General features: G+C 59.8%; 1 protein-coding gene across 2 annotated transcripts in view; it reads left to right on the top strand.

Moving 5' to 3' along the window:
- NOL4L (nucleolar protein 4 like) overlaps positions 1 to 14,402 on the top strand; it is an 83,297-nt gene that overhangs the window by 63,367 nt on the left and 5,528 nt on the right. For both annotated transcript variants that reach the window (XM_023725344.1, XM_004370453.2), the window contains 5 exons: positions 10,012 to 10,289; positions 12,589 to 12,774; positions 12,851 to 13,042; positions 13,323 to 13,445; positions 13,895 to 14,096. In XM_023725344.1, coding sequence (XP_023581112.1) covers positions 10,012 to 10,289; positions 12,589 to 12,774; positions 12,851 to 13,042; positions 13,323 to 13,445; positions 13,895 to 14,096 — 981 coding nt within the window. The remainder of the gene's footprint in view (positions 1 to 10,011; positions 10,290 to 12,588; positions 12,775 to 12,850; positions 13,043 to 13,322; positions 13,446 to 13,894; positions 14,097 to 14,402) is intronic.

The raw sequence follows: 14,402 nt of genomic DNA on the forward strand, positions 1-14,402 counted from the left end.
GGACAGCTGGAGGGTCAGGGGATGCGTGGATGTGCTCGGCACTCCGCGGTGGAGGGCTCGGTTAACAAAATTGTTGTGTGACCACACTGGTGCAGGGGCTGTGCTGAGGCCGGGCACCAGGGGTCATGGCCAGGCAGCGCACACAGGCTGAGTGAGGGGTCGGGTCGGCAAGGGCCACCCTTGAAAGCCCAAAGGATCCTCCTCATCACCTCTCCCAGATTCTGTACCAGGCACAGAGGACTGTTCTATGCATGAGGTGAAGAGCGAGAGGCTGTCTGGCTAGCGGAGAAGGGGTGCGTGGGAGTCGGGGCCCGGCTGTGCAGGCTCAGAGCAGCCAACTGCCTGACCCACCTGTGCCCTGGCTGCTTCTAGTGTTCTCCTGCGGGTGCTGCCCCACCCTGGGCCCATCCTGGGGCTGCAGCAGCTCTCCCCCAACCAGGGGCATTGTTGCCTCCACGGTCCTAGTTGGACATCACTCCCGGTCACTGATACATAGGGGGGAGTTGGTGGCCCCTTTACCCTGGCCCCCCTGGGATGGCCTCTGAAGTAAAATAGACATAACATAAAACTTGCATTGTAACCATTTTTAAGTGTGTAATTCATCACGGGAGAAAGATGTGGCAGTCTGCTCCCGTAAAGATTTACAGCCTCAGAAACCTTAAGAGGCAGTTCTACTCTGTCCTACAGGGTCGCTATGAATCGGAATTGACTCGATGGCAGTGGCTTATGTTTATAATTCATCAGCATTAATTACATTGACAATGTTGTGCAGCTGTCACCACTGTCTGTTCCCCAAAATTTCCATCACCTCAGACAGAAACTCTGTACCCACTGAGTAGTCACGCCCCACCCCCTGCCCCAGCCCCTGGTTACCGCTAATCTACTTTCTGACTCTGAATTTGCTTCTTCCAGATATTTCATATAAGCAGGATCATACAATATTTGTCCTTTTATATCTGATTTTTTTCACTTAAAATAAGGTTTTCAAGGTTCATTCATGTTGTAACATGTATCAGAACTTCATTCCATTTTATGGCTGAATAATATTCCATTGTATGGATGTACCACATTTTGTTTATCCATTCATCTGTTTGTGGACATTTGGGTTGTTTCCACCTTTTGGCTATTGTGAATATTGCTGCAGTGGACACTGGTGTACAAGTATCTGTTTAAGCCCCTACTTTCAAGTCTCTTGGGTGTATACCTAAGAATGGAATTACAGGGTCATATGGTAACTCTGTCTAACATTTGGAGGAACTGCCAAAGTGTTTTCCATAGCAGCTGCACCATTTTACATTCCCACCAGCAATGCATGAGGGTTCCAGTTTCTCCATATCCTTGTCAGCACTTGTTATTACCTATTTTTCAATTTTAGCTATCCTAGCGGGCATGAAGTGGTATCTCATTGTGGTTTTGACTTGCAATTCCCTGATGGCTAACGATGTGCAGCATCTTTTCATGTGCTTATCGGTCATTTCAAACCAAGCCTTCTCTTACCTCGTGCCCTGCTGATCTTGGCCCTGTCCATCCCCCTGACCCCACTTCTCTGAGGTGAGGCTGGAACCTGGGTCCAGGCTGCCTCCTCTGGCTGCAGGTTGAATACTCCTTCCTTCTAGAGCAAGAGCTGTTGGCCCCTAGTCAAGGCTCTAAACATCCACACTGGATGGAGAGGAGCAGGCTTCTGCCCACCTTCTCTTGCTCCCCGCAGGAGCAGAGAGCTGGGCCCTGAAACCTTGCTGGGATTGGCCAGGGCCTCCTGGCAGTCCCAGGTCACAGGAAAGTGTCCATCGTCAGCTGGGTTGCAGGCAGCACAGTGCTGGGCTGTGCTGGCCCCAGCCCACCCCAGGGCAAAAGGCTGGGAGACAGCACCAAGAGATCCCTTTATCCTGGGAGCAGGCAGGGCCTGCACAGCAGGCTGCCGGGTCTTCAGCTCCCATGGGCCCCCAGATGCCTGGTGAGGACACCAGGGCAGGACAAGCTCTGGGGGCCTGAAGACGGGAGGTTCACCTGCTGACAAAGGGAGAGGGGGAAGCCCACTCACACATACCCCCGGAAGATTAGCCAGAGTGCTCTTGAGGCCCCCTCCCCTGGGCTCTCCCTGCCTCTCTCCTCAGCTCAGGGTACATGCAGACCCCAACTCCTGCTGACCCTCGGTGAGGAGGTGGGGGGCTGCATGCAAGAGAGGGCACCACCACCCTGAGCCTGTCCAAGGGCGACTTTCCCAGGAACGAGGAAGTGACCGGGGCCATGTTGGCGTCATCACCCTGACCTAATGACTGGGATGCACCGAACCCAGACCGGCTTCCAGGAGGCCTGGCGGAGGGCCTGCCAGGGGCCCCTGCAGTGCCACACACGCACACAAGCTCTGGGGCCAGGGCCCTGCCCCATGAATCATGCACACATGGTGGCCAAAGTAGCTCTGTTTGCTCTCAGAACACATGATGGGGGCGGGGCCGGTGGGCATCTCGGCCAGAGCTTTCCACGCTGAATTAGCATTTATTTCTCACTGCTTATGCTTGGCCTAGGAGGTGCAGCCAGGGAGAAGGTCAGGCCTGGGAAGACACAGACCCAGGCCATCTGTATTGGGGGTGCTGTGTGTTGGGGGAGGGGCTCCAAGAAGTGGGATGGGGCGAGGGAGTGCTGCCCCATGGTACAGATGGGCAAACCGTGGCCTAGAGAGGAACTGGCCTTGGAGACTACTTTCCCAGGAGACCTGAGAGCACCAGGGGTTGGGTAGCGCTTTGAGTTGGGCCCACATGGGTGCTGCCGCTCACTGCTGTGCTGCTGGGGCAGGAGAGGGCTTCTGGGAGGCTCCAGGTCCTCACTGATGCCTGCTGCGAGGGGTGGCTGTGAAAGTCAGGCATGAGGACGTGTGCCGGGCACCTGGCACATAACTGGTGTTCACCGAAGGTGGTGCCTGTCCCTAGTGCCCACCACCAGTCCTGCTCTCAGCTCATGCCACCATCGAGCAGCCATGTGCCCCAAGCCCAGAACTCTCATCTGCAGCTTGGACACCTGTCTCAGGGCCAGGACCCCAGGGTCCCACACTGAGAGAAAGGATTTCAATTTGTGGGGAAAATAAAGACAATCTAGGTCTGCGCTGTCTAATACGGTAGCCACTAGCAGCCACATGTGGGTATTGAGCCCTGGAAAAGGGCTGGTGCCAATTGAGGTGTGCTGTGCGTGCAAACTCTACACTGGATTTCAAAGACGTGGCGTGAAAAAAAAAAGAACGTGAAATACCACAATACTTTTTTACACAGGATCGATTTTGTGTTGCTAATATTTTGGACATAATTAGTTAAATAAAATATGTTATTAAAATTAATTTCAACTGTTTCTTTTCCCTTTGTCTAACATGGCTATTAGGAAATTGAAAGTTGCACATGTGGCTTGCATGCATTCTGTTCCTATTGGACAGCGCTGCCCTAGACTCTGAGGGCCCTAGGTGTTGGCACCTGCTTAAGAAATGAGTCACCAAAGGTCAGGGCAAGAATGCCCGCTGCCAGGGCACCAAGCCGTCAGGGCAGAGGAGGCAGGTGCTGTGGAAGATGCATGCCAGCGTCACTGGCTGGTGAGAGGAGGCGGCAGCAGAGCCTGGACGGCAGAGCAGTGATGCAAGAAGGCCCGGGCCAGGCCCTGTGAACCCCGGGGGAGGGAGTGGGGTTCTTGGGGAGAGCAGCTGGGCAGGGGGCCTGGAGGGGTGCACCCGGCAGGGCCGAGTGTGGCCCAGCATCCAGGGTAGGGCCCGAACCCCAGTGGTGCTGCCTCACCGCCTCAGTGTCCCCCTCTGACCCCCAATCCCTCCCGCCTCCCTGGTGGAAGCACTGGGCAGCCTACAAGGAGCCTGGTGCTCCCTGGAACTATGCATCATGTAAACAGGCTCTCCGCTGGCCTTTGTCAGCACGGCTGGTAGGAAAGCCAGCCCTGGGGAGGTGCACACCCCCAACTCGAGGCAGAGGCGTCCCCCAGCCTGCAGTCCAGGAGGCAGCGGAGCAGCTCCACAAATTCCGTGGGCCGCCCTGAGGTCTACATCCCCCGGGGTCTACAGAGGGGCAACCGATCCAGGCTCTGCTCTGCCCTCCTCCTTCCGCCCTGCTCTTTTCTGTGTGAATTATTGATGCCCCCTCCTCTTCCCTGCCTGGCCGCTGCTATGACAGAGCCAGGGGAGTAGGCAGGCAGCCTCCAGCAGCTGCACCTCTGGCAAGGGAGGCCCCTGGCCGGCCGGCGTGTACCTTCCCACCTCCCCAGCCCGCCCGGAGCTGCGTGGCAGCCGCCGTGAGAGGGTGCCGCTGGCCATGGCCCCACAGTCCGGTGTGGAGACTGGTGGCTCGTACAGAGCCAGGCTTGTGCGGGCTGCGGGGCGCGCTGGCGCCCACATAAGGGCATTGTTTGCCGAGGTAAAAGGGGTTTTTGTCTCCTTCTGGAGACGGGACAGAGGGAGGAACAATTTCCCCCATTCATCACTAATTCCCCCATTTGAATAGCAGCACATTGCCCCACGTTAAAGTAGCCAGCAAGGCAGTCTTTCCCTGCCTGTGGGCATTCCGGCACAGGTGGTGGGCACCAGTCCTGCCCAGCTCGGGAGTCGTCCTCTGCAGAGCTGGGCAGCTTGGCTTTTTGGAAGGGTTCAAGGGGGTGCCTTCCGGCTGCTTCCCTGGGCCCCTCAGTGCCCTGGCCTCTCTCGTTCTCACTGTTGGAGGCGGGGGTTCTCCAGGACCACAATGGGCAGTCTTGCCCTGCTGGCAGTGTCTGGGCCTGGCAGGCGGGCCTCCTGCACAGCAGCACAGATGAGGACCAGGTGGCTTGAGGGCCACCACGCCTGGGCACCCTGAGAGTCCACATCCAGCTCCAGGTCTGGGGTGGGTCCAGTAGGAGCCCACACATGGCTGCACCTGGGAGGGAGGAGCAGCTCCTACCCTGCCCCCGACGCTGGGCCCTGGGTGTCCATGGGGCCAGCTGGGTTTTTTCAGAGTCATAAAGTGTTGGAGCCCAAAAGGGCGTCAGAGGCAACTCCCTGGATTGTAGATAAGAGCACCCAAGGAGGTGGCCGTGCCCAAGGTCATGCAGACAGCCAGGCCCCAGCCCGCCCGCTCTGCCGTGCTCCATTAGGGCATGGGTTTGAGTGTGTATCTGTGTCCCAATCAAATCACAGTTTTGGAGGGTGGTGAGGGAGGAAAGCATTCGGAACAGATCGGAACCCAGCTTGCCCCTGTCTGGCGTTTCTCTCCTTTCCCCAAACAATGAAGGCGTGCTCTTGGGCCCAATCCCTGTGCCAGCCCCTCCCGTGGGTGCCAGGACTGGGAGTGGGGGGGCCACCCTGAGCAGAGAGCCCTGCTTCCAGCTTGGGGATTACTCAGAGATTGAGCCAGATCCATGTGATGCAGACCTGCTTCCCACTAGCCCCAGCAGTGAGGAAGTGATTGGATCCCATAACCCAACCATCTGGGGCCTTCTTTGCTCTCAAGCGTGAACTGATCTAGGGTCTCCAACAAGACCACCAGGGCTTTGTCCAGGCCAGCTTCACAGCCCTGCTCTCCTGGGTGTGGACCTCCCTCCTAAGGGGGCTCAGCAGCCCCAGGCCAAAGAGGGCTTCGTCCCCAGTCGTTGCAGCAAAGCCCCAGATAGCTTTCACTGGCCCAGCTTGGATCAGATGCCCACCCACCAGTCCTGTGAGGGACGGCTGATTGGCTAGCCTGGGGCACATGCTCACCTCTCTAACCCTGAAAGAATCAGGGTACCCTCACCAGAGGAAGGGGTGTGGTTTCTGGGGAGGTAGGAATGGCCAGCCTGCCCAGCACAGCCCAGCCAACCCTGGGTCCCCAGGACTGGGACAACTCATGTGGCGGGTGGGCATAGACCTAAGCACATTAAACCTAATGGTACTGTGAGAAGGTGATAAATGCTCTGGAAAAACAGATAAAGGGGGCAGAGTGTCAGAGCGGGGCAGGGGGCTGCTCAGGGCAGGCCTTACTGAGAAGGTGACATTTCAGCAAGGCCCAGGAAGTGAGGGTTGAGCCACAGAGATTGCTGGGAAAGGGGGAATGCAAAGGCTTAGTGCACACAGGTGTGGGGTGTGGGGGCAGCATGCTAGGAGGGCCTGGTGGGCCCTAGGGGAGGGAGTTCGGCTTCCAGTGTGGGTTTAACCTCAGTCCGTGGGGCCGCAGCCAGGATCGCAACCACAGATATGATCCACCCACCCCTGAGCAGCCCTTCCACCCCAGCTGGGGTCGGGCAGCTTTGGGCCTCGCCCCAGGACGCTCCCAGCTCTGCTCTTTAAGTCTCCTTCCCCCACCTCAGGCCCCACATGCCAACCCTAATCCCACCTTCCCTGGGAGCTCTGCAGAGGCATGGTGCAGAGCTGGGAGGCTGTGGGAGGGGGTGCCCCTGAGGGGTGGTGTGCGCAAGCCCCCAGCATGAGCAGGAGCCCAAGCTTCTCCAGAATCCCCAAGGGCAGGGGCCATGCCTGGCTTGTCACCACTGTATTTCTGGCCCCCAGCACAGGGGCCTGACACGCGGTAGGTGTTCAGGAAAGGAAGAGACAAGGCCCTGGGTCCTTCTCCCTCTGTCCCTCTGTCCTCAGATCTGGCACCATGCTGGGCTCGGAGGGCCCCCAGAAGCTCATACTTCAGTCCAGGGAGGGCATGTGTGTAGGAAGCCTTGTGAAGTGAGAACGCATGGGGTGTAGGGAACCGCTTTTTTTTTTTGAGCACATACTTTCTCTGCCAGATACTGTCACCCATTTAAAAAGGAAACTGAGGCTCAAGGAGGCCAGTGTCTCCTGTTGGAAAGCCCCTCTGTGTTCTGCCCTCTCCAGTTTCCGGTATCTCCATGAGCGGGTCTAGCTGGGGAAGGCTGGGTGGGGAGGCGGTGCACACACCAGGCTGGGGGCTGCCCCAGCACGGCCTCAGGAGAGGCAGGATCTTGGCGTGATGGGGGAACATGGGCTTTTGTGACTCCTCATCCCTTGGATGTAGGCCTCAGGACGTGACTAGCCTTCCCTGCCCCCCTAGGTGTGGCATGGGGGTGGGAGAGGCCTGGCCAGTGGGTCACTGGGGCATCAGCAGGTGGAGCTTGTGAAGGGGTGGCCCGTAGGTAGGCTCATTTTTTACAGTGTGGATCAGTCACCGATATTTTAAAATCTGGGTGTTACCTAGCAGTGCCGATTCCCTATTTTTTTTCTGAAAAACAAAACAAAAGGCCGGAGTTCAGAGCCTGGTGCCTCATGGGGCCCATCTGCTCCTGGGGCCTATCTGCTCAGCCCTATCCCTTACCAGCCCCATCCCTTACCAGTCTAGGGTGGCAGCCAAGCATGGAGAGGGGGTGCCACACTTGGCCCAGCGCCTGCTGTTCCTGGGCCAGGCAACCTGGGATACACAGCCTTGCCGGGAGAGTGTTGGCAGCTGGGAAGCCTGGACCACCACGCCCAGCTTCTGACCTGTGTGTGGCGCCCTGTGCATCCTCAGCAGCACCTGCCCCTCCTGCCTGCTTTGCTCCCCTTGGGGAGGCACAGGCAAGGGTCCCTCCCAGGAAAAAGGCTGATCAGGGAGGTAGGTGGTCTGGGAGCTATCTCTGGGTCCTGGGCAGGGTGTGGTGCAGCAGGAGGCCTTGGGCCTGATGCCTGTGGTGAGTGCAGTGACAGTCACCTGTAGTGAGCACCCACCATGTGCCAGGCAGGCGTGGTGCCCATCAACCCTCCTAGCCACCCCTCTTGCAGAGGAGGAATATGAGGCCCTCCATGGTCAAACAAGTGGCCTGTGGGTGGTGATGTGTGTAAAGTCAGACCTGCTCAGCCGCCTCCCCAACCCGTCCTCCACTGCAAGCTTTTGAGGCGGGCAGACCTGGGTGTGCGCCTTGGTCACTGCGCCAGCATGGTGGACTGAAATGGGCAACCCCGAGAACTCATAGGTGCTCCAGACCATCAGCCAGTGTGGGTGTCCCTCCTTGCCCTCCATCTCCTCAGCCTAGCCCCAGCAGAGACCCCGGAACCTTCGCTGTGGGGCTTCTGTGGTGACAAGCCCTGCTGTGGTGGGGAGTGGGCAGCTGTCTGGACCGACCATAGGCCAGGTGAAGGAGGCATGAAGTGTCCCAGAAGGGATGAGCCCCAAGCTGTGAGAACCTCCATCCTCGGGAGAGCGGAGGAAGGAGGCCCACCCTGAGGAGGCAGCATCAGCCAGGCCTTGAAGGCTGACTGAAAGGGACGGAGGTGGAAGAAACATGGCAGGCAGATGGCTAGGGGTGTGGTTTGAGAAGTTGTGAGGCAGGTGGCGCTCCCATTTCTATAATTCACTTTGTGAGTCCCCGTTGTGGTTCGGTAGTGGGCGTGTGCCCCACCCCCCCACCCCCCCACCAGGGCCGGCACCTCCATTGTATTCACTATGTTTCCCAGCCTGGGGTAGGACCAGCACACAGTAGGTGCTCAGTAGATGCTGCTGGGTAGTTTGTTCGTTCAACAAACGTCTAGATCGTGTGCTGCAGATACTGCTAGAAGAAAGCCAGATCCATCTGTGAGCCAGGAGGAGGGGCCGTGCGGTGAGGTCAGGGTGATAGCAGGGCCACCTGGCCCGGGGACTCGGGGTTTTGGGCTGAGGGGGAGTCGGGGACGGGGGTGTTGAGCAGAGCCTGGAGGTGCCCTGCCGGAGGATGCAGTGGAGGCAGGCTGCCCGGAGGAAGAGGAGAGAGAGGAGAAGGAGGGCAACCTGGGCCAGGGGACTTGCGGCAGCTGAGGGGGAGGGGTGCCCTACGCCGCAGCCTTTCCCATCCCCCTCTGCCCAGGGCTCCGGCAGCTTGATGGGCAGCCCGGCCCCGCCCCCCCGGCAGCAGGGAGGCCAGGGATTGGTTGGAGTGCTAGAGCCGCTCAGTCGCCATGGGGACGCTCAGGCGGCGCGCGTGCCCAGTGCCCAGCACCGGCGACTAAATCTTCATAATCTTCTGGCTGGGTGGATGGGGGTGGGGTCCTGCGCGACCCTGGCCTGGGGAAAGGGGCAGCCTGGGATGCGGTCAGAACTCACTGTGGCCACTCTCCCGCACCAACAGTGTGTGCAGGTGGAGAGCATCCCTGGCACCTGGGCGCCCTCAAAACCACTGGGTACTCACCTGACAGCCACCCCAGAGCGTGGGTGTAGCTTTCTCCGCCGCTGCCTCAGCTGATCACGCAGGCGTGCAGACGGGGAGAGGGCCTGGAATTTATCTGAAAATGTCTAGCTCCCTGTTAAAGTTTGTTCCCTCAGGTCCCCAGGCAATGCTGGATTCTGCCAGCAGGGGGCGAGCTCTGCAGAGCCTTGTTAAGGCTGCCCATCTCAAGAAAGCAGGGATGGACCATTGAGGTGCAGAGGATGTAGACCCCAGACCCTGCAGCCCTGGCGTGGGATGTCCAAGTCCACGTGGCCACGCACAGCAGGCGGGTCTAGAGGGCGCAGTGTTTGTGCGCAGGCCGCCTGAGGGGTGGCTATGGGAGGGTCACAGTTGAGCCATCACTTCCTCCAGGCAGAAGCAGAAATTCGAGGGCTCAGCAGGGGGAAGAGTGCAAAGGTGCAAGGCAGTGCCGGGCAGAAGGAAGAGGGGGCCCGTTGGGCCCCAGTGGGTGGGTAAGTGCAATCCCAGCAGCTGGGGAAGAGGGCGCAGCGTCCCGGTGCTCAGGGATCTCTGGCAGGCACAGGCTGGTCAGACCTGAGGCTTCGGTGACTGTCTCCCAGCCCTCCAGGCTGGGCCTCCTTTGAGGCTGGATGCGACCTTTGCGGGTTTGGAGTGCAGAAGGGAGACCCTCATGCTCACACACTCCCCGCCTGCTGTTCTGGCAGAGAAGCCAGCATCCCTCAACGAGACTGGGGGCCAGGCCGGGCCTCAGCCTCTCAGAGCCTCTAATGTGGGGCAGTGGTGCTCACCTCCTGCCCAGCGACGCTCAGGTGGACAACACAGCAGGTATATCGTGGTGGCTGCCGAGACTGAGGTGCCCTGGGCACCAGCAGCTGGTGGGTGCCGGTGGGGCCTCACACCCAGGTCTCGTTCCAGACGACACCTCCTCCGAGAGCGGCAGCGGCAATGGCTCCTCCACCCTGAACCCGTCCACATCGAGCAGCACCCAGGGTGACCCCGCCTTCCCCGAGATGAATGGCAACGGTGCTGTGGCCCCCATGGACTTCACTGCCACCGCCGAGGACCAGCCCATCAATCTGTGTGACAAGCTCCCGCCAGGCACTGCGCTCGGCACACCCTCCTACCCCTCGGACGGCTGCAGTGCGGACGGACTGCGGAGTCGAGTCAAGTATGGGGTGAAGACCACCCCCGAGGTGTGTGCAGCTGCGGGCAGGTGGGCGGGCAGGTACTGCACCCACAGGGCTGGGCCTCCGTTTCTGCTAGGAACTGCAGGGCTGTTGTGAGGCTGAAATGAAAGCGTACATGCCCAGAGTTTAGTAGGAGCCAGCCTATGGTGTGTGACACCAAGGCTGGGTGGTGGCCCTGGCTGCTGTGGCCTCGTTTTCCTCACCTTCAGCCAGGCCCCCACTTCTCTGAGCTGGTTCCCCATCTATGAAATGAGGTTGGTGGTCCCAGCCTTAGTAGAAGTGGAGGGTGGCTGGGCTCATGGCCTACCCCCTCCCCGATCCCGGGAACAGTCTGCTGCGAATAACCGCAAGTGGCCGCATTCTGCGCAAAGCAGCACAGGCGTCACTTTTCCCGGCTACCTGCAGGCAGAGGCCAGAGGAGAGGAGGGTCAGGCCAGTACTTTTTATTTCCATTTTACAGATGGTGCAGAAAAAGAGCAAGGCCTTTGTGTGAGGGGCCACGGATCTGGGTAGATGGGACTCCCCACTAGACAAGGCTGATGGATGAGGAGGAGGGTGAGCAGGGCAGACGGAGCCCCCACCTGCTTCCTGGGACCCTCTGCAAGCCTGCCTCTGCCTCTGAGGCATCCTCCTTTGGGCAGTGGTAGCTGGAGGCTCATGAGCTCCCTGGGGCGTCATCTCCTGCCAGGAGACGCATATATACTTGCCCTGCACCCTGCTCAGGCCCTTGCCCTCCCCAGGCCTGTCTTCTCTCCTGCAGAGGGGGTGGGTTGGGTGCCAGTGCTCACCTGGCCTCACAAGACAGGGGTTCACTCGTCGCTGTGTCTGCACTCAGGGCCATGGAAGCCAGGCTGGGAGCAGCACTGGCCCTCACCTTTGACCCAGCCAAGGGGCGGGCATAGCTGCTTGTCCTCAGTGAGCAAAGAACTGGAGGGGAGCTTGCCTGGAGAGTCCCTCTAGCCATTGCCACCTCGGCCACTTGCCTCACATGCAAACCCAAGGGTCCGAGACAATGAGTGAGACGGGAGAACGCGTGCCACTGATAGCTCGCATCTTCCACTTCTCTCAGCCTCCATCTCCTCTGACCTGGGGGAGGATCTGGCTAAGGACCAGCTGGGGACTATGACATGCCCAGGACCACACAGCCAGCACTTTACCATGGAACTCTGGCATGACCAGGCACAGCTAGAAGGCTGACCCCCACGTGGGGGCGTAGTCATGGGGAGAGAGGCCAGAGGGCAAGATGCAGGGGGAGCCTGGGGGAGGGGGGCAGCAGCCGCTGTGAGGACTGGGGCACCCAGCAAGTGGTCAGGTGTCATTGATTTGCTGATCTGGAGAATCTCCGGGCCCCTCGGGCACTGCCACATCCCAGGGCCCGACTTAACTGCTAGATGCTGACCTCCTGGAGGGAGGGACAGTGTCCCCAGGACACTGCCAATCAGCGTCCGAATGGGTGAAGTCAGGACATGCCAGAGGTGCAAACTTCCTAGAAGGCAAATGACCGTGGTCCTCAGAGAGTCATCCCAGAGGGGTGTGAGCCAGAGGGCAAGGGCAGGGGACAGGTGGTGTGGGAACAGAGCTGTGAGGGTGAGAAAGCAGAGCAGACAGTAGGGAATGCATTCCAGAGAGATGGGGTAGAGGGGCTTGAGCAGGTGCTTGTCCAGGAGGGAGCTGATGAGGTGCGAGTAGAGGGCTGGTCCTTCTCTCTGTAGGACAGGGAACTGCCTGGTTCCCTCTCCCCTTTCTGCACACCCATTGCACTGGGGCTCACCGGGCAGAGCCGGGGGGCAGACGGGAGCCCCAGCCTGAAAGCTGCTAGAACACACTTTGCATAATGGACCTGCCTTCTTGGCTGTCCCCTCTCCCGGCCCATCTGTTCCTCCTCCCCGATAGACAGCACACTTGGTGCTTCGGTGACAGCTCAGTTGTCAGCTCAGGGTTGTAGCCCCTTGGGGATCAGGGAGGAAAGCCCTGAAGCCAAACAGATCTTGGCACAGGGCAGAGAGGCTGGCTGGTGGTGGGAATCCTTTTCATGTCTGCCTTCCCCTTGCACAAAGTGGCAGGTCCCAGGGTGGGCGCCACCACTGAGTAAAACGCTGACCCCCTCCAGGGTGCCCAGGCTTCTGCAGGGCTGGTGCCTGCCGCTAGGAGGGCTGACATTCTGCCCTACAGGTGAAGAAAGTGAGGGGTGACTTGCTCGGGGCCTCGCAGTCACCTAGTCCCCAAGCCCACCACCTGCAGGAGACCACGACAGGGTCCTGGCGGCACCTGGCCTGACCCCTGGGGGCCCCCTCCCTCTCTTCAGTCCCCCCCCTACAGCTCCGGGAGCTACGATTCTATCAAGACGGAGGTCAGCGGCTGCCCTGAGGACCTGACAGTGGGCCGGGTACCCACCGCAGATGAGGACGACGATGACCACGATGACCACGAGGACAACGACAAGATGAATGACTCGGAGGGCATGGACCCGGAGCGCCTCAAGGCTTTCAACGTGAGCGTGGCGAGGGGTGGGGGCGGCCGGGCGGGCAGGCGCAGCTAGGCCAGCCCTCACATGCACGCCCCCACAGATGTTCGTGCGTCTCTTCGTGGATGAGAACCTGGACCGCATGGTGCCCATCTCCAAGCAGCCCAAGGAGAAGATCCAGGCCATCATCGAGTCGTGCAGCCGGCAGTTCCCCGAGTTCCAGGAACGTGCCCGCAAGCGTATTCGCACGTACCTCAAGTCCTGCCGGCGCATGAAGAAGAACGGCATGGAGATGGTGAGCCTGCCCTCCCCGGCTGCACCCTGGGGGTTCCTGGGTGTCCCATAGCCAGACATTTTCCCCACAGTCCTGACAAGAGCCTGGAAGCAGGTTTGATGATTCCTGTCACGCAGAGGTGGGAACTGAGGCTCAGAAAGATGGCACAGCTACGCAGATGGGCGCCAAGCCTGAGCCCAGGCCCCGGGCTGCCCACCTCACCCGCCTTTGGGGTGGGGCCTCTGAGTGAGCCTAGGGCCAGCAAGAGCCCCAGCACTGGCTCTTTCCTCTCTGCCCCCAGACCAGACCCACTCCTCCCCATCTGACCTCGGCCATGGCAGAGAACATCCTGGCAGCTGCCTGTGAGAGCGAGACGAGGAAAGCAGCCAAAAGGATGCGTCTGGAGATCTACCAGTCCTCACAGGTACCGCGCTCGGCCAGCACTGCCTCTTATGTGCTTGGCCCCCCGGTGCAGAACGGGCAGGGAGGGGCATCACTCAGATGGGTGTGGATAGGCAGGAGCTGATAGGATGGGGTGGGCTGGGGTCCCCCATGTGACCCCCAGATGGGAGGGCAACACCAGGGGAAGGGGGAGACAGGAGACGGGAGGAGTTTGGTCACCATGAGCCCTGCAGATGGAGAAATGGGCTCCAGCCTTCCTCCCAAGACCCGAGGGCCCGGAAAAGTTTGCAGCTAGGCAGTGACAGATCAAATCTGCCCACGGAGGTCGGGGGAGGCCCTGGGGCAAGGCAGCCAGGCAGAGGGAGCAGAGAGAATCCCACAGGTCATGCACCCACGGCGTTGAGTCACAGGAACCCTGGGGCTGCAGGCTTCATCTGCCCCGTGTCCAGCACCACCCTGTCCCCTCCACAGGACGAGCCCATAGCCCTGGACAAGCAGCACTCCCGGGACTCTGCAGCCATCACCCACTCCACCTACTCACTGCCAGCCTCCTCCTACTCCCAGGACCCTGTGTACGTCAACGGCGGTCTCAACTACAGTTACCGCGGTTATGGGGCCTTGGGCAGCAACCTGCAGCCCCCTGCTTCCCTCCAAACAGGAAATCACAGTAATGGTGAGTGGGCGCCCTGGCTGCACTCAGCTCCAGCTAGCAGCCCCAGGGCAGCATGCAGGGCAGGCGGGAGAGCCCCACTTTATCAATGGTGGGGATCAGAGGCCAGGGAAGAAAGGGACCTCTCCCCTGTTCTGGAATTGTAGCTGTCCTCTAATGTGGAAAGCAAGGTCAAAACAAACCACCGACAATGACCCTCACTCCAGCACCTCACTCTTTGCGCTGCTGGCTGCCTCGTGGGTCCCGCTGCCTGAGGGCCTTTGTGCCACAGCCGGGGCCACGGTGGATAGTGAGTTCACCTGCACTGGT

Source organism: Trichechus manatus, unplaced genomic scaffold (assembly GCF_000243295.1).
Source record: "Trichechus manatus latirostris isolate Lorelei unplaced genomic scaffold, TriManLat1.0 scaffold00008, whole genome shotgun sequence".
Lineage (NCBI taxonomy): Eukaryota > Metazoa > Chordata > Mammalia > Sirenia > Trichechidae > Trichechus > Trichechus manatus.